Raw genomic sequence first — 18198 nt, forward strand, 5'->3', positions numbered from 1 at the left:
CCAGCTGCCTCACTCCCTGATGGGCACAGCCCAGTGCCTGTCCGGGGCCTGCCCAGCAGAGCCTGGAAGCTAGCCTGCCACGCCTCCACGCATGGACACTCTGCTTGACCAGCCATCCTGGAGGGGCAGTGACCTCCTGTCCTTCAAGGATGCCACCCCCACCTCCCACCCTTCCCTGGCTCCCTATTGCCCGAGCAGGCCTGCTGACCTATCCATGCATGTACCACTCAACCACCCCCCAAGCCAAGCCTGCTAAATGAGTATCCCCGGCACTCCACCCCAGAGCTGTGTCTCAGCTACCCTGACCAAGCCCTGGGACCTGGCCGGCAGCAGAGCACAGTCCTCCAAACACAGGATGATGGGGCTGCGGCAGAGGGCAAAGCTCTGGAAAGTCTCTGCACTCACTCCCTGGCCTGACGCAAAACCGCCGAGTCGAGCTTCGCTGCCACGGCAGTTCCGAGATGCCATGGTGCAATTCTCAGTCTGATCTTGGTTTCCCCAGCTCTCCAGCTGCTTCCAAACCCCAGACCCCTTCTTTCAACAGGTTTCTCCAAGGAATCAAAATGAGTCTCTCTACTTTGCTAAGAAAACCATATTCCAGAGCTTTCTGCTACTGACTCCTCAGTCTGTGTGCCGCTGAGTCTCAGCAAAGTGGCTGGCTGAGAGACTTGCTCCCCTTCATATTTTCTGGGCTACTTCCCCCCATAATCCATTGGTATGTTCTGAGCCACAGTCACAGAGCTTCTAGGGCCCAGCCTGTCCACCCCACTCACGTTGGAAACAGGGTTTGGCATCACCACACAGCTCTGTATTCTGGGAGGCAAGTGTTGGGGGGTGGGGGCTGGAGCTCATTCCCTCTACATCCAACATCCCTGCTGGCCCTTCCCCTTCTCCAGCACAGCCTGCTCAAGGAGCGTGATAGCCAGTATTCCAAGAATGCTCCTGTTTTCAGAGCACATTCAAAGTCCAAAGATTTCCAGACAAGTGAATAGCCATACAACTACGTTAAAGGACATAAGCCTTCAGGGACTGCAGCTTAAAGGAACTCAGCAAACTCAACAACCCCCAAGCTATCCCACAAATGCCCCTGGAGTTTCTCTTAATATTTCCCAGAGAAAGATGTCGCATCTGTCACAACAACGCCTGAACCAAAAGACCAGAACCCCCAACTCAGAGTCCTTTGACTTGTAACTATACATAATGCTCTCCAGGCAGTTAGCTCTGGGAACAGTAGCTGAGGGGCTCCAAATGCCCCCTGAGAGGACTGATCCTGCCCTGGAGCACAGAGAGCCAGGCATTTCCTTCACACTCTGGCCAGCTGTTGGCTTCAGCACAGGACAGTTTTTGCTTAGATCCTCAGCCCCTGGTCTGGAGCTACAGGTCCAGAGTGTCAGAGGAGTGGCACCTAGGTGCTGTCTAGGGTGGGGCCAGACCTCAGTGGCCCACCCAGGATACTTGCTGTCTTCAACCCAGGGCCATACGATCCCACTAGGACCACAGAGTCTAGGAAAGGAGACACGAGCACTAGTTTGAGTCTGTAGCTGACACTGAGTTTGATTTATTTCTTCTGGGTTATTTGCAAGTCGCCACAGCCCTGGAGAAGTGAGTTGGGATCTCCAGGCTGGAGGGACTGTGGCGCTCAGCTTACAATGGTCCTGGTCTCTGATAGTCCTGGGTAAGTCTAGACTCCTCCCCAGGGCTCATACCCAGTGGACTCACAGCTGTCCTTACTTGCTGGGGAAAAGGGGAGTAGGGGTCCAAGGTCCCTACCAACAGGTGCCCATCTGAGAGAAAATGAATACATGGTGTCTGGATGAAAGGGCACATTAGGATCCTGTGGAGGGCAACCTAGACCCCAAAGGGGAGACCTAGCCGAATAAGCCATGTGTGAGCACGTGACTTTCCCTCCCTGAGCTTCAGTTTCTCATTTGTGACAAGAAGGATGGGCTTAGAAGCCCAGAGAGGTGCCTTCTAACACCAGTAGGCATGAAGCATCTCCGAGTTAGGTGAGCAGTTCCCCGGTTGGCCAGCACCCCTGGGAAGCAGGGCTCAGGCCACTAGTTCTGCCAGCATTGGTTGACCAGCCACCTCTGGGGGTGTACTGAGGGAAGGGAGGCCAGGTCATAGCCCAGAAGTCCTGGCACCAAGCCAGGCCCTAGAAAATCGGGGGTATTCCTCTCTTGGGCCTATGCACTTCATTTCTGTAGCCTGGGGAAGCCTGGGAAAAGAAGGTGCAGGAGACTGAAATCTTCCCTGTCCCCAGACCACTTAACAAATGTTCCACAAAACAACCAGGTGTTGGACCCCAGGGTATCTACAAACTGACTCGTAGGCACACACTTGTTTCCCAGGTCCTGAGGCAGAGGCCGGACGTCCCAAGCCGGACCTCCAGGGAAAGCAAAGCCCACCAGGACTAGAGCCCGGGAGTTCTGACCAGCTGACTCCGAGACTTCCAGCTCAGAAAACCTTGCTTCCAGAAGTGCCACCACATGGGGTCGGGGGCTTCTAGAAGGCAAAGATGCCCCAGCCAACACCAGCTGTTATCTCACACCAAAATATCAAGCCAGACCAACTGCTCAGACCAACTGTGTGCCGCTTTGGCCTAAAGACTTGGAGATCACATTTAAAAGATGGGACTATCTAGGGCCCCCTTGGTGGTGGTTAAGCGTCTGACTTCAGCTCAGGTCGTGATCTCATGGTTTGTGAGTTCAAGCCCCACGTAGGGCTCTGTCCTGACAGCCCAGATCTTGGAGCCTGCTTTGAATTCTGTGTCTCCCTCTGCCCCGTCCCCACTTGCTCACACGTGTGTGCTCTCTCCCTCTCTCTCAAAAACAAATACACAAAAAAAATGTTTTAAATTTTTTTTTTCAACGTTTTTTAATTTATTTTTGGGACAGAGAGAGACAGAGCATGAACGGGGGAGGGGCAGAGAGAGAGGGAGACACAGAATCGGAAACAGGCTCCAGGCTCCGAGCCATCAGCCCAGAGCCCGACGCGGGGCTCGAACTCACGGACCGTGAGATCGTGACCTGGCTGAAGTCGGACGCTTAACCGACTGCGCCACCCAGGCGCCCCACAAAAAAAAATGTTTTAATAAAAAAAGATGGGAATATCTTAACTAAAAATCCATACTTCTAACTTCTCCAGAAAGTTCAGTAGTTCTGGCAGTGCTGTGTCCTCATACCCACTCGGCCACCATCAGCTGGCCTGAGTAACAGCTGACCCTCGAGCGGGAAAAGTGCTCCTGCAGTCCACCCCCAGCCCCACCTGTGCCCAGCCCAAATCTGAGAGTGCCCCTTAACGTGCTTCTCAAATAACTGTTTCTGACAGTAGAGAAGTGTGTCTTTTCCCGTGCCTTTCTCAAAAGCGTGTAAATGACATATAGACCAAGAGGGTTATATCACTCAAGAAAAGTGAGCGAGAGCTCATTCGTATGTGGGGAAGTGAAGACAATGCCTACACACATTCACTTCACTCACCGCCTGCCTGGCTCTGGAAACATCTGAGCACGTCACCTGCCCCAACATATGACTGCAGTCAGGAAGGACTTCTCACGGGCACACACAGGCTGCCCAAGCGAGAGCCAGTACAACATACAAAGATACACCCGGTTTGACGAGCACACTGTGACTGATGTCACCTCTGCAAGCTCTTACACTCCCCAAGTTCCACCCCGTGTGTCCCCTTAGCAAGGGTAGCATCAAAGGAAAGTCTGTTTCTAATGAGGCAGGCACAGGACAGGCCCCAGGGGTCAGAGCCCGGCCAGAAAAGTTTAGGGAAGGGCCAGAGGGGAGTACATATCAGTGAGGGAAGAAGAGGAGGGGGTGACAGATTTAACCTTTACCAGCCTCTCTCACCAGCCCCTGCCTCTGTCCTGGGTCTTCACTCAGAAGATACAAGCCTCTGTCTCCCTCTCACCACCACCCTGGGCCTCCCGGCTGCAGACAATGTCATGCCCTCCCTGCCCAGCAACCTGGCCCTCTCTCCCCTCCTCGAGCCACTACAGGCCTCTCCGTGGGTCCCAGCTTGGCTAGCCAGAGAGCCCAGCCACGGGCTGCCATAGCAGAGACATGGGAATCACCTCCAACTCACGAGGCTGGAGTCGGGCAAGCAAAGAACATTTAGAAAAGAGATGGTTACTCTCAGGAGCTGAGCTGGCCCCCACTGAAGCAGAGAGTATTTGGGAGACAGACACAGGATTGCCCCTCTGCCCAGACCAGTCCCTGACATGATACCGAAGTCCCACTGATCATCTTCCAGAAGCCCCTTGCAATTGGGACTCCACCTCCATAGTGGCCTATCATCCTACTGTGTCCTGTGAATATGTTCCAAGGTCACTCTGCGAGGGGCTCTACACGGCCCCTGGAGCATCTGGGCCCTGGAGCTGAAGGAAGCATTAGAAAGGGCACAGGGCCCAGAGCTGGACGGACAGAGGTGAGCCCCATCCACTCACGCCAGCTGTCTAAGGGAGGGGATTTGCCCGCTACCGGGACCACTCAGAAGTGGCTCCGGGCCTTGGGGCCCCACCTCCTACAGTAGAAAACCCAAACCCAAAAGCATGGCCTCCAGCCTTCAAGATTTGGTCCCTGTAGGACACCTCCACCTTATCTGTGGGGTCTCTCCCATGGGCACCCAACATACCAACCACTCTCCAGACAAACCTCGTTCTCCTCCCCTCTCCTGGCATTCTGCATGTGCTGTTCTCTAAGCCTAAAATGCCCTTCTTTCTCTTCTAGAGACTCTCCAGGGAAGCTCCTTCATGCCCTCATTCAGCTTCCAGAAACCACATTTGCAATGCAGTTGCCATTGTGCGCACACACGCGTGTGTGACCCCCCGCAAGGGCAGGAGACCCCAGATCCTAATGCAGAACAAACAGGGGACACCCTAGGAAGGTCCTCTCCCACTGCCCATTACCAGGAATAAGCTTACAGCCTACACCTGCACTTGTAGCTCCCAGAGCCCCTATGACAGACAAACCCCAAGAGTAGCAGTAACCCGTGCTGCCTCAGACCCACGGTAGAACCCAGCCCCACTCCTGGCCAGCACAACTGCCTGGCCTCATCACAGAAGCAGTAAGTTTGAGGCCAGGAATTTACACACAGTGGATGGGCACATTCATCCGGTGGGGCTGCCCCAGAAGTCGCCAAAAGTTCCTCTCTCTGGGCCTGACAAAACATCGCTGATGGCTTGCATCCTTCAGACAACAGCTATTAAGAAGAGAGCAAATCCTGGAAAATCATAAATCCTAACAGTTCAGACCTCTGCCATCAGGAGTCCCCAGGGAGGCAGGTGGGCGAGCCGCCCATAAGGAGAGGGTCCTCATAAGCTGGGAACAACCGCCCACCCAGGCCTCACCCATGAGCTGCAGGTTAACCCCCAAAACTGCTCAATGAGAAGGAACAGCCTGTGAACATGGAGGGGTCTCTTCGGAAACAACCATCGCTCAGACATTCCCCATCGGGTGCAGGGTTACCTAAGACATTCACCCACAATCTCAGGCCATGCAGAAATCAAACAAGACAGCACATTTGGAAACGGATGCTCTGCAGGGTGCTGGCTGTGACTGACAGGAGAAAAGGGAGCTGCACCAGCCCTAGGTACAACGATGGATGGAACTGAGAAAACGGGATGACCGCACAATCTCCACACCCCCTTGGAGACAGTGGCAAGCCAGCAAAGCCCCAGCCCTGCCCTGCCAGCCAACAGAGACGAAGCTTACCTTTCAGAGAGGCAACGTGTGACAGAGCCTGGGCATACGTGGCCGTATTCAGGAGGGTCCCCGGCAAGCAAGAGGGGAAGAAGGGTCCTGTGGGACCCACAGTTCTCCCCAGGCTGCTAGAGAAAGAAACGCACACTGAGTTCCCGACCCTGTGTCCCCCTCAAGCCTCCAGACCCCAGGGCCCCACCAGCCTCACCTCTGTTGGGCTTCCAGGACCTCTTTCTTGCTCCGGGCCTGGTCCCCGGGGGGCGGGGAGTTGATGTTTCGCACAGGCGGGGGTGTCACCTCTGCCATGGGCTCCTTGGCTCCTGGCTCTTGGTCGGAAGCTCCTCTCTCTGTTTTCCTCCATTTGGCCCTTCGGTTCTGGAACCAAACCTGAGTCCCCAGTGGAAATGCATACGCAATGGAGGCAGAAAGTAAGACAGGAGGAGAGAACCAGACTGAAACTCACATGCCTGGTTCCCGTACCCAGTGCTCACTGCTCACCTTGCAGCAGGTGTGGGGGACACAGCCTCCTCTCTCCAAAAGATCTCCCAAAGCAGTGCCCTCTGAACTGCAGTTTCAGACCCAGAGAGGGGTCAGAAGATCAGTGTAGGAGGCACGACAGGCATTTTTTTAATGACTGTTAAACCACAGAAAGAAGCCAAATGCATGGCCCATGAAAGGGTGCAAGTGTTGTCTTGTGGAAATGCTCAATGTATTCAAGGGCATTTATTTGATGTGAAATGTACTTCCTATGGTTGGGGAGGAGGGAGGTGAGGGAATCATCATCCAAGCAGTTTGTAAAACACTGCCCTGGGGTTTCCTCGTCAAAAATACTCATTCACTCTTCCGGCGGCTTTTCCTAAGCACCTGAGTGTGTCTGTCCTCAAACCTGGGGTTTAACCCTGAAATCATCTCTGACACATCACGACAAGCCCAGCACACCCATGAGAAACCCTGACTCTGGAGTCAGCCTTAGTTTAGTGTGAATCTGGTTTAGAATCTACCCCGACTCTATAAGGCAGGTAGATCTATCCCTGCTTTTGAGATGAGACAATTAAGCACAGACAGGTTAATCGACTGGCCCAAGGTCATTTAGGTGGTAAGTGGCAGACACACAGCTTGAAGACCAGTGGTTTGTCTAGGGACCATAACCCAAACTCCTTGGGGGTAATAACAGTGGCCACCCCCAAGCACTGTTAGCACAGAGAGGCACGAAAAACACTGAGCACTGTGCCCGACACACAGCCATCAATCAGTCACTCAGTAAACATCAGGTAGCATTATCCCTGCCATCCTCAGGTTAGCAGGAGGCTTATGATTCACCTGCTTTAAGTGCCTTCTTAGAGACTGGTGTGGAAATCTTCAAGCTTTGCCAATCAGGACGGCATCTACAGAAGGCCAGCCTCATGGTAGCCAGGCAGACGGGGCCCAAGGTGTTCCCAGAGGTCAGTGGAATTCTGCCGCTCTTTACCCAGCAAAACCTCTTCCCTCCTCTCCTGGGGAACCATGCCTGGCTTTAAAAAAACACTTGGCTAGACCTCCCTCCTCCTCTCCCGGGGGGAAATCCTCTCCTCCTCCGCCTCACGCTGGCCCAGAAGAGAGCCTGGGTCCCGGGGCTAAGCCCTCTGCCAGCCCACCCCACTTCTGAATTTTCATTCTCCTCTAACTGGGTTTCTTTCGTTTTTAATCGAGTTGGCTTTTAATTGCACATATCAGCAACCATTGAATAATGATTTTATCTATATTCTAAATTTAGGGCAGTTAAATGCAAAGCAAAATGCAGACACTTTCTTGTGTCTTAATTGAATGAAGGTCACAGCTATAACAACATTTAATTGAGCTATTTTTCATTATCATATTTTAATGACTTTGCACTGACAGTTCGCCTGCTTCTGAGGAAAGAGCATGATGGAGTCGTTTATTTCCCTATTTAGTTATTGTTTGACAACATCAGCTTCGATTAAGACCCTGCTTTATAGAACATTAATCATATTTGAATGAGCAAGGGGTATAAATGTAAACACATCTCCCTTCCCGCCACCGAGGCCCACGTCCCCACACAGAGGCTCACGAAACAAATACTTCACAGCCATTGTCTGTTTGCATAATAGCCAACAACAGCCGGCACAACAAATCCCCGCTTTAATTGTTACCACCCCTATCTCACCCTTGCACCTTTCAGGGAGAAGTTATGATCTTCCACTTCTGAATGCTCAATAATTGTGTCATTTATCTCAATTTGCAGTTCAGTCTTTAGGCAGCTATTGGCAAGCTGGCATTAAATAAAGAAGGGATAGACAACATCCTGGCCAAAGGAGATTTTCATTTCCAAATAATAATCAGTTTAATTTGCCCGCATATGACCAATGATTCATGTTCAGATTTAATAATCAGGATCACATAATCTGATTATAGGGGAAATAATTTGTTTACAACCCCCAATTTACTGCTCAGAATTCCATTATCTCTCTTCAGCCATTGGTTTTTAAGAGATACTAACATGACCCAGGGGAACCAAAAGCAAACTATTATATTTCCTACAATTAGATCTTTGCATAGTCTTAACCCCAAGCCCCTACATAAAAAAGAACAGAAACAGCATGGAGGAAACCCCATAAATAAAATGAATATATAATTGTGCTCAAAGAATAGCTCTCCCGGAGAGGCGGCGCTGCGAATCTGTTCCTCCCGCGCTCGGGCACATCTGCTGGGCTCAACGGGTTTGTGCACTTAAACATAATCACCGTGTGGCTTCCAGAAAAAAATCCTGCTTAGAGACGGCCACCGTGAGCCGTGCTCAGCTCTGAGGCAGCCCTTTCGCTGCTGCCGTTTAAAGATTTTTAAATTGCACACGTTCTTCGGATCCACTTCGCTGAAAGAGCCCACGTCCAGGGGAAAAGTTGGACATGATGCAATTTCTGGAAAGCAGATCCTACCCTGTTCCCATCTGAAAACACAGTTCTCTGCAATTGACCGGCCTTACCCCAGAGCGGTCAGAGCTGCTTTGAGAATAGCATCTCAGCTCTTTTTTTTTTTTTTTTTTCCAAAGCAAGGAAATGGATGTGCATTGATGTAATTTAGTACCTTAGAGACGCGGACAAATTAGTGTAGAACATTATCACTAGTTAATTATGAATGACCGATTAATCAACCTAATCTAATATTCCACATTATGTTGATGTTATTAAAGTGCATCATGAAAATGACAGATAGTCTTCATTTGCTTTCTTTGGCCAAATGTGCACTCTGCAGTCATGATGTCAAAAAAAAAAAAAAGTTTGCCAGTTTTAATATTAGAGAGTTAAATAATTAAAAAGAAGGTTTACCTGCACTCTGGCTTCTGTGAGGTTTATTTTCATGGCCAGCTCTTCTCTGGTGAAGACATCAGGGTAGTGTGTTTGGGCAAAAACTGCCTCAAGAGCTTCCAGCTGGTAACAGGCAAAAATATTTACCGGTGAGAGGCTGTGGCTAGGTGAGAGGAAGCAGATGCATAGTGCAAATTTGCTAGGAGCGGTGAGGAAGTGGTTTAGAGGATGAAATAGGGGAGGAGGAGGGAGAAGAGAGCTCTTCGAGAAGACGCCACAGAATTAAAATTTTAACCACGGATGATGGAGGAGCTAAGACTTACAACATCGGTGCTCCCCCAAGAAATAAGAATAAGGGGAGAAGCACAAATATTCATTTGCTTTTCCATTTACATATCTTCATAGGAATCAAAGCCTAAGAGTGGCCTTACGAATCAGAGCAACCCACACAGCTTTCCCCATAAGACAGAGGAGAATAGAAACAACTAACAGAGGTCCTCACTGTGCCAGTCCCACAGAAACAAGCTAGAGGTATTTGGGTTACTTTCCTGACGGCTCCCAGTTTGCTCCAGGGGTGGCACAGACCTAAGGGAAAGAGCCCAGGTCCAGGAAACACACTATGAGGGTCCCGGTTCTAGCCCTTCCGTTTATGGACAGCAATACCTTCTACAAATCAGACAACTTTGGGGGCCCCGGTCTTCCCATCTCTCTACTTGGAATAAGAATGTCCTACCTGCATTTCTCAAAGGGTGATTTCAAGGTTCAAATGATATTGCTGATGTGGAAACGTTCCCCAAACTAGCAACCTCAGGCACATGTGAGCGATCATTATTACCGATTCACTTACTGCCTGGCGTCGTGAAGTCCAAATCACCTGCCCTCTCCCCAGACAGATTTCTTGACACATAGAGTGTTCAAGAACGATCCAGTTACCATAGTTGGCTTTATTTTAAAACACAAAGAAGAGCTGCTCAAACTCTGGGTTTTTTGGAGGCAGGAAGTAGCCGACTCTCAGAAAGGGAATGCCATCATTACCTGCTGAAGAGTAAATGTCGTCCGGTTCCGGCGCTGTTTTCTGCGCAGAAACCCATCATCGAAATCTCCTGGAGAGTGGTTGCCAAAGGGTGCAGTGCCTACTGGGAGCAAACTGAATCAGCCTGAGCAGAGGACCTCCCTGTTCTCACACCAACCCCCGACACACCTGCTCTATTCAGAGGCACCTCCAGGCATAGTCCCGTCTGTCCCAGAGCGTCTTTCTCTGCTGCTCTCATGAAGGCCCCTTCTTTTCTACTCTCTCCTGCTCTCTCCCTCTCCCAATAACCTTTGACTTCAGGCCCAACTATGCCTATTTCACAGGGCGGATGGCAACCTTACTCCCCCCAGGATGGCCAAATCGCCTTCTTGTCAAATTCCGGACTCTGTGCCAGGAAAAATCACGGGCTTGAGGCAGAGCCTTCACCTGCCCTCTGGTTTCCAGCTGCACCTCCGTCCACTGTGTTTTTATCTCATCCCCTACCTACCTCTGACTCTTTCATAGAAGCCTCAACGGCTCCCTATTGCTTACCTGTTAACTTTCCCTTGTTTCTATAAACAACAAAGCTTAACAGCTGGGGGCGGGGGAGGAAAGAAAACACCAAGAGCTTTCACTGCACGTTTCTCCTAGAACTTCAGGACACGAGGAGGTAAGAAGTTTATAAATGAATATTAATTACCGTTGGTCACAGCTCATCAGCACCATAGTGGATCTGTTATATTGATGTCAATTAACAAGAGGTCTGCACCAATAGCTACTGTCCTGAATTCCAAGCAGGCTTAGACACGGCCACTCTCTCCCCTCTCCCCAGGCTCATAAAGGACCCACTGCTCTCCACTTCCCTGAAAAGAAAGGCGTCCTGTCCACCGTCCTCCCCAACAACCTCCCAAGCCAGAACAGAGTTTGGCCCCAAACATGCATTCACATCATTTTCCAAATCTGCACCATGTGCTCAACAGTCTACAATGGCCTCTTAGAAAAACAAATGAGCAAGTTCCCATTAGCCCGTGCATGCTGTACCTGCCATGGGCTCTGGTCTCAGAATCACTGCGTGTTTGGCATTAGCAGCCGGCAAGCCACACAGGCAACCTCCCTCAGAAAGACCTGAGTCCCAAAGAAGCAAGGTTCTCCGGGCTCTTTAAAATTCTATCCACTAACAGGGGTCCCTCCTACTTATTATCCTGCTCTACAGTGCCACACACATCCTTTGCCATAATACCCCATGCTTCCCTGAAGCCTTCTGTTCCATCTTCTTGTCCAAACTGCACTCTTCCTAAAAACCCTAGTTACAAATATTTCTCTCCCCTCATTGGAAACTTCAAAAGGACAGCCCCAAAGCGGTCTTATTTCCAGTATTTTGCGGGAAACCAAACTGTCTCCTTTTGAAACAAAGCAGTTGATTGGCGAGGACAGAATTCAGGCTCTCAGATGCTCCAATCGTTATCTGCCTCAGCCTTCTAACTTACACCTGCCGGTCCTAAATTGTTTCACAATGCGTACACATAATATCTGTAGGTGAAACATCATATGTCAAATTGGATCCTAAAAAAGACTGACGGTCCATCAAATGAATAAAAACAAACAGAAAAGAGGAAAACCTTTGAAGAAACTTTTTACTTAAAAATAAGTAGACGTGTTGATAACACTACGAAAATGTTAAACCTTGCCGATAATTAAACAAAACAGAACAATGAACTGCTATTTTCACCATTCTGGCAAACATAAGATGCATAATGTTACCCAGTACAGTTAATGGTATAATAAAATGTGTGTGTTCATTAACTATTTGTAGGAGCATTAATTGGTGCAGCCTTATTAGAGGGGTAATTTGACAATATTCATCAAAAATTTAAGGGCACATACACATATTTAATCTGTGAATAAGTGTTCCAAAATAGAAAAAGAAGAACATTCCTGGCAACATGGCAATGGGGGGGGGGGGGGAACTACTGGAAACAGCCAAAGTTCCCATCAGTACAACATATAATGGAATATTACACAGCTGTTTAAAAGAAATCAGTAGATCTGTATATATTGACATGGAATAATCCCCAAAATATAGGTTACAAAGTAAAAAAAAAAAAAAAAAAAAAAAAAAAAAGCAAAGTCCCAAATGATACGGCAATATGATCTCAACACAAATAAAGCATAACATATGGGGGGGGGGTGTTTTTCATGAAGGAACCATAAGAAACCAACAATAGAGAGTATCTTTAGAAAAGAGGTGGAAGGAGGATTTCACTTTTGAATGCAGTTTTCTCTTCTATTTGAATTTCCTTAGCAGGTATATGCAGTACTTTTTAATTCAATATCAGTAGAATCCCAGAAGTGAGATTATAAGTCATGCCTTGCTTTCTCCTTTATGCCTCTCTAGATTAATAAGAAATGAAAATTAAAAAGCTGAGAGCCTGAGCGAGATGTCATATTCCAAAGGTCGGTTCTCGGCCTTTCTATCTGCCGCAGATCACCTCCTCCCCAGCAACATTAGATTAACATACAACACCACTTTCTGCAAAACTGGCTCAGAAAGACATCTTCAAAGGGATAAAAAGGTTCTTAAAGACACCTCCTTTTCTTCTGGTCGTAGAATCAGCACTGAGGTGGGATGTGCCTCGGGTGAGGTGGGAAGGAAGGGTGAGCAGCATACAGCTCAGTGCACGGAAGCCATGATAAGGCCGGGCCACGACCCTCCTTAAGTGACTTCTGCAACCCACCCTGCGGACAGGGCTTCCCCTTAATTATCCAAGCAGCCCACCACACACTAAATACCCAAATCTTTGCCTTCCCCTCTTTAACCAGAAGAGTAGGCTGCGATATGTCAGTCAGTTCAAATCCCCCCTCCAGACCTGGGGTACAATGTCAGGGAGTGCACCTTTTAACCTCTTCATAAAACAGATCGGCGTGGGTCCTTGGAGATTAAAGGACATGAAACGTAGGCAAGTGTCTGGTCTCCCCTTCTTAGGAATGCTGACCCGAGTTAGCAGGGTTTAAACACTGACCCTTAGCCTCCTTTAGAAAATTCTACTGAATTCTTAAAAGCTTCCACGGTTAAGACAAAACAAACTTTCTGAAATCCCTGTGCATGTTGGCCAGCTGAGGCTCAGCTACTGCTCTAGGTAACTGGAGAAAAGGTGGACTAGTGTCCTCGGATATCTCCGGGTCCCTCAGTGCCTCACCACCTCTGCCCTCCCCCATGCCTCCCTCAACGTCCTGGCCTCCAACATTCTCCCACCCCACAAATAAATCATAGGAGTAGGTTGTCAAAGCCTAGCCTGGTATTGTTCCCAGTTAGAAAAGTTCTAATAGTGCATGGCTGAGACTCTTGTTCTGAGGAAGATGCTGTTAAAAGGCCAGAATGTGTGGCTTTGCATTTGTCTGACGCCGGCTCTTGGGGGTCCCCCAGGCCCTGTGTGGGGGCACCAGAGAGCCAAGCTGTCCCCTTCTCACAAACCTACTTCCACCTAACAATCCAGTGCAGAGACCACACAAGGGATCCTGAGGCAAAATTTCTTCTGAGGCCTGGAGACCCTCAAAGTCTCAAACCCTGGCCACGGGGCTCCCCCTGGGAGTGGGGAGTGGTTGGCATCTGGGATCAGGAAATCCAGTGAGTCACAGGGAGGAGCCAAGCCAGGGCACTCGAGGGGTGCGGGGGTGCGCAGGGCCACCTAGATCCAGAGAGCCACGGTGGACCAGGACAGACGTTACAGCTTCCCTGAGCAGCACTGCCCTGTGCTCCAAGTGGGAGCAGACTACCATGGGTCGGGCTCAGGGTCCATGTCAGACCATGCGGGCCAACTCCTTAGTCTACCTTGGCTTTTCTGGATGTTTGCAAAACACCGTGAAAGATTGATGCGGCCCCCAGGGCGGGGGAGACCCGATTAGAGGCGTGACACCAGCATCTGTGCTGGGAGGACCGGCGGGTCCCTGCTGTGCCAATAGCCCGGGGGCCGACTGGCCCAGGCGGGGAGGGAGGTGGGAGGCAGGTGGTGACAGGGCGGAAGGCTGGAGTGGGATGTAGGGAGGAGGCCAGGGGCACCCGTATCCAACGCCCAGCGGCTGCGACCCTAGCGGAGCGGGAGCCCAACCACCCACCTGCCACACCGCCGCTCTGGCCCTTTCTGGCCAGCACCGGCCGTTCGGAGCGGCCCCAGGCGCGGCGCTTACTCACCCTCTAGCTGTGGCGGACAGTGGAAATAAAACATCGCCGACGGCCAGATCAGCTGGACGGCGGGGCCCGGGGAGAGTGACCGCTGGACAGACAAGGGGCGCGTAACTCCGGCCTGGCTGCAAGGCAAGCATCGATAGAATCTAAGTCTCACTCTGCCTGCGCCCCGGACTGGCCCTAGTGCGCACTGGGCGTCCTCCTCCTGGAAACCACCCTTCCCCCCCCCCCAACGCCCTAAGTCCACTGTGGGGACTGGAGGGGACGTGGCAGCCCCACCTCAAGCCCGGTCCCCTTGGGACAGCCCCTCCGTTCGGGTCCACCTCCTGGACAGCCATGCCCCCACCTCGGCCCCAACACCAAACCCGGGAAATCTGGCTCCCGGCTCTCAGGGGTCCCCTCCTCCCCGCTCAAGCTTTGCACCCAGGCCACCGCAGCCGGGTCCAGCGAACGCGCCAGGGCATCGGAGCGAGCTGCAGCCCTGGCCAGGAAGGCAGCCGAGCCCCAAGGCCAGGCGCGCGGGGCCGGGTGAGTGGGTCGGGAGCCGCGAGTACCTCGGTGGGCTGCGGGCGAGGAAGGCCGGAGCGTGACTGCCTCCCGTCCGCACGCTGGGCTCGGCTGGAAGCGGGCGGGGCTCGGCGCGGCTGGCGCCCGCAGGACCAGAAAAGTGACTCGGGAAGTGGCCAGATGTCTTGCTGTCTGTCTACAGCGCGCGCCGCGGCTCAGCACTCGCCTTTATAATCTCACGCATAATTGGCCTTAATCTGATTATTTCCAGCGCTGTCTACAGCGAGTAACTTGGATAGGTCTATTGGGCCTTACAAATGGCCCACGTGGTGTTAAAAAAAAAAATCCATCATTTCTCAGCAAACATCAGAAATGTTTTCCTTCTTTTAAAAGAGGATAGAAACAACCAGCACTACCACCACCCCCAAAAAGGCATTATTTTCTGAACACTCCACCCACACCCACCCCGAGTCCCCTCTGACTCAAACCTTCTTTCTCCGTGAAAAGCTTGGATATGGGCTCGCCCTTGTCAGGCCTGGCGACTCCCGGGCTGCGAATTGACAAAGCGCTGCTAATTGTAGCCGCCGGATGGGTTTTTGGGGGGACTCTGCACACGGCTTCCCTTTCCAAGCGCCCGTACAAAAGGAAAGTTTGATTTTGTTCTCAGCAAGGGGTCCCTGAATTTATGTTCGCTTCTCCATGCAAATGATATGCGGTGGGACCCCTTCGCAATTACTTTTAAAATGCATTCGAGGCAGACACTCAGCGGAGAGAGACCGCCCTTCCCTCTGCCTGGGTGAAAATTAAACTCTAAAGTACCGGGCTGAAATTTTCAAGTCAGGGGCGCGGGATTGGATCAAATCACATAAACTGCAAAAAAAGCAAGTCTAATGGCGCATAATTGGTTCTGTAATAGCATTACACCAGGATAATAGCCCGTTACGGCCCCCTGCACTATTAAGTGCTTCCCTGGCGGAAAGCCTTTATGATATTAAAGGGGGAATATAATGATATTTTGGTTATTAAATGCGTGTAATTAATTTATGCACCACTGAAAATAAAGTTGGTATTATGACCCACTCAAGATGCATCAGAAGAGGCAAGTCAGACAACTGTTGATAAGTTTGGTGTCTGTGTTCCGTCTAGACTGCTGATTTTATTTTGGGACGATGGCTTCTTGGACAGACTGCATAAATTGAATATTTTATAAACATTCTAATGCTGCGTTCGGGAGCCCTGGCGAGGTGGTGGGTCGGGTCCCTGCACCGCCTGGGTTCCAGCCTTGATCTTAAAGACACAGCGCGTTGGAAACAAAAGGCCTGGCGACCCCACACATGGACACCCGCCGTGGGCAAGGCGCGCCAAGCTGAAAGGCAGCGAGTGCTGGGGCCCTGGGACTCCGGTGGACAACCCTTCGGAAAACCGCTGGGAGGAAGACGCGGCAACGCTCCAGCGGAGGCAGTTTAGGGCCCAGGGCACTTCAGCGGCCCCTCCTGGGCTCGGCCCACCCTGGCTCGTGGAGTCGGCCTCGCCACTAGGAAGAAACCGCTGGAAATTCTGGCTCAGTTCAGAATGGAGAGAACCCCGGTGACAGCTCCGCCAGGGCCACTGACTCCGAGTCAGGCGGCCGGCTCCGGGGAACACGCCCAGAGGACCGGGAGGCGGGTGCGGTAGCCAGAGGGGCTGGCCGGGCAGCAGAGAGCGCCGTTGCCACTTCATCCAGAGAGGGCTGGAGCCCCAAGAGCGGACCCTCCGTCAACCCAGGCCAAGAAGCTTGGCGCGCTATCTCTGTCACTTCCTGTGTCGCCCAGAGGACCCGGGCTCTCTGGAGACCTTTCAAAGAGCCTGAGGCTACCCTTGCATGCCCGGGTCTGCCAAAAGCCCCCTCGGGCTCGCATCTGCCCTAGGCGGCAGCTCCCCGTCTGCGCGCGCTGTGAGCTCCAAGAGCCTGGTGCCCATGAAGCGAATTGAGGAAGGTATCCGGGAGGGCTTGGTCGAGATGCTCCAGGCGCACCTGAGTATCTGTGCGGGAACCCGCGGCACCAGGCGCCCGGCGCCGCATTGGCCCCCAAAGCCAACAAAGTCCAAGCCCCAGTCTCAGCTTTCCATCCCTCACATCCGCCGAAGCAGATTCCTATCAAGGCCCAGAGAGGTCCCGGGGAAGTAGATAGGCTCATCCTGGCTGGGTCTGCGGGCAGCGCACTCCCCAGGCCTCCTAGCCAGTCAGAACCCTGGACAGCGGCCCCAAGACCTTCTGGGGCTGCGGGAGGGAAAAGAGGCCAGTCCCGCGGGCCCCTCTGGGGCTCTGTGCTGGCGGCAGTGGGACCCGCCCTGCAGGATCCCAGGCTTTGAGGGACCAATCCTCTCCCGGTTCAAACCTGCGGAAGTTACTTGCGACGCGCGCTCAGCGCTCAGAGAAGGGACCGAACTCTCGACTCCGCACCCCGCGCGCTGCTCCTGTCTCTCGGCTCCAGCCTGGAAGCCGCCCGCGGCGCGTCGCTGCCTGACCATGGCCTTCGCAGCGTCCCCGACTCGAGCCTGGGCGTCTCCCCGGGGTGGACAAGTAGCCGGACTCCCGGAAATCACCCACCTCGCGCGGGGCTCGTAGCCAGCTCAGGACCCTCCGCCTCGCCTCTCCTCGCCTCGCCTCGCCCAACGTTCCTCTCCCGTAGCCGCGAGGCCGGCTCCTTTCTGTTGACAAAACAGCGAATAAACACACAGCCAAGCAACGTAGAAACGAAAGCCTACAACAAACTTTGATGACGCGAGTCCCCTTTTTCTTCCGATTGTCTCTGACACTCGGCCTTCGGAGGTGACCAATATGCATTCGCTACCGTCCCCCTCCCCCACCAAAAAGGGCGTTCGAAACGAAAAGGTTATTTTTCCTTAATTCTTGTGCGGTAAAATGTATTTTTCAATTAACCAAATTCACCGATCTGTCCCGCTTGGACACTCTGATAATTTACAGCCTAAAAGTGTACTTTCTTTATCTAAAGACCAAGGTGACTGCTTTTAATTTTCTCTAACCTCTTTACACTTGATGTTCACCAGACTCATAATGTTAATTGGCTTCATATACGGATCATCAGTTTAATGAAGAAATAAATCCTGTGTTGCTTTATGTTTTAACAGTGATTGCTTTAATGAGGAATGTGACGTGTTCCAAAATCAAAGCTGCAGGAGACATTAGAGGGGGCTTCTATTAGGACGGAAATGCTTATTTAAAGTTAAAACCACGGGTCATATTTCAACAGATTCTCACACGGCAGGCCCTCCCCACCCCCACCTGGGTTGCTTCCAGCCTGTGGAAGGAGACAATTCTGTGGTTGGTCCTCAATGCTCCTTCTTCTCCGTATTTAATTCACAGCAGCCGCAGTCTCCATTCCCTCTAAGAATCGTTTTCTGGTTACCAAACAGTCCGTGCTTCTTTACCTCCTGTCCAGCAGAGCGGAGAGAAGCCAGAATAGGGTGGGTTGTTCAACTTTC

At 51.7% G+C, this 18198-nt stretch overlaps 1 protein-coding gene across 1 annotated transcript in view; it reads right to left on the reverse strand.

Moving 5' to 3' along the window:
* Nucleotides 1–14279, reverse strand: part of DRGX (dorsal root ganglia homeobox) — a 30578-nt gene extending 16299 nt beyond the window's left edge. Inside the window, exons 1-5 of the mRNA XM_042960844.1 lie at nucleotides 14212–14279; nucleotides 10046–10143; nucleotides 9032–9133; nucleotides 5917–6095; nucleotides 5721–5833 (exon numbers count right to left, since the gene is read on the reverse strand). Coding sequence (XP_042816778.1) covers nucleotides 5721–5833; nucleotides 5917–6095; nucleotides 9032–9133; nucleotides 10046–10143; nucleotides 14212–14245 — 526 coding nt within the window. The 5' untranslated portion in view covers nucleotides 14246–14279. The remainder of the gene's footprint in view (nucleotides 1–5720; nucleotides 5834–5916; nucleotides 6096–9031; nucleotides 9134–10045; nucleotides 10144–14211) is intronic.
* Nucleotides 14280–18198: the final 3919 nt, after the last annotated feature.

The sequence above is a fragment of the Panthera tigris genome, chromosome D2 (genome assembly GCF_018350195.1).
Source record: "Panthera tigris isolate Pti1 chromosome D2, P.tigris_Pti1_mat1.1, whole genome shotgun sequence".
Taxonomy (NCBI): domain Eukaryota; kingdom Metazoa; phylum Chordata; class Mammalia; order Carnivora; family Felidae; genus Panthera; species Panthera tigris.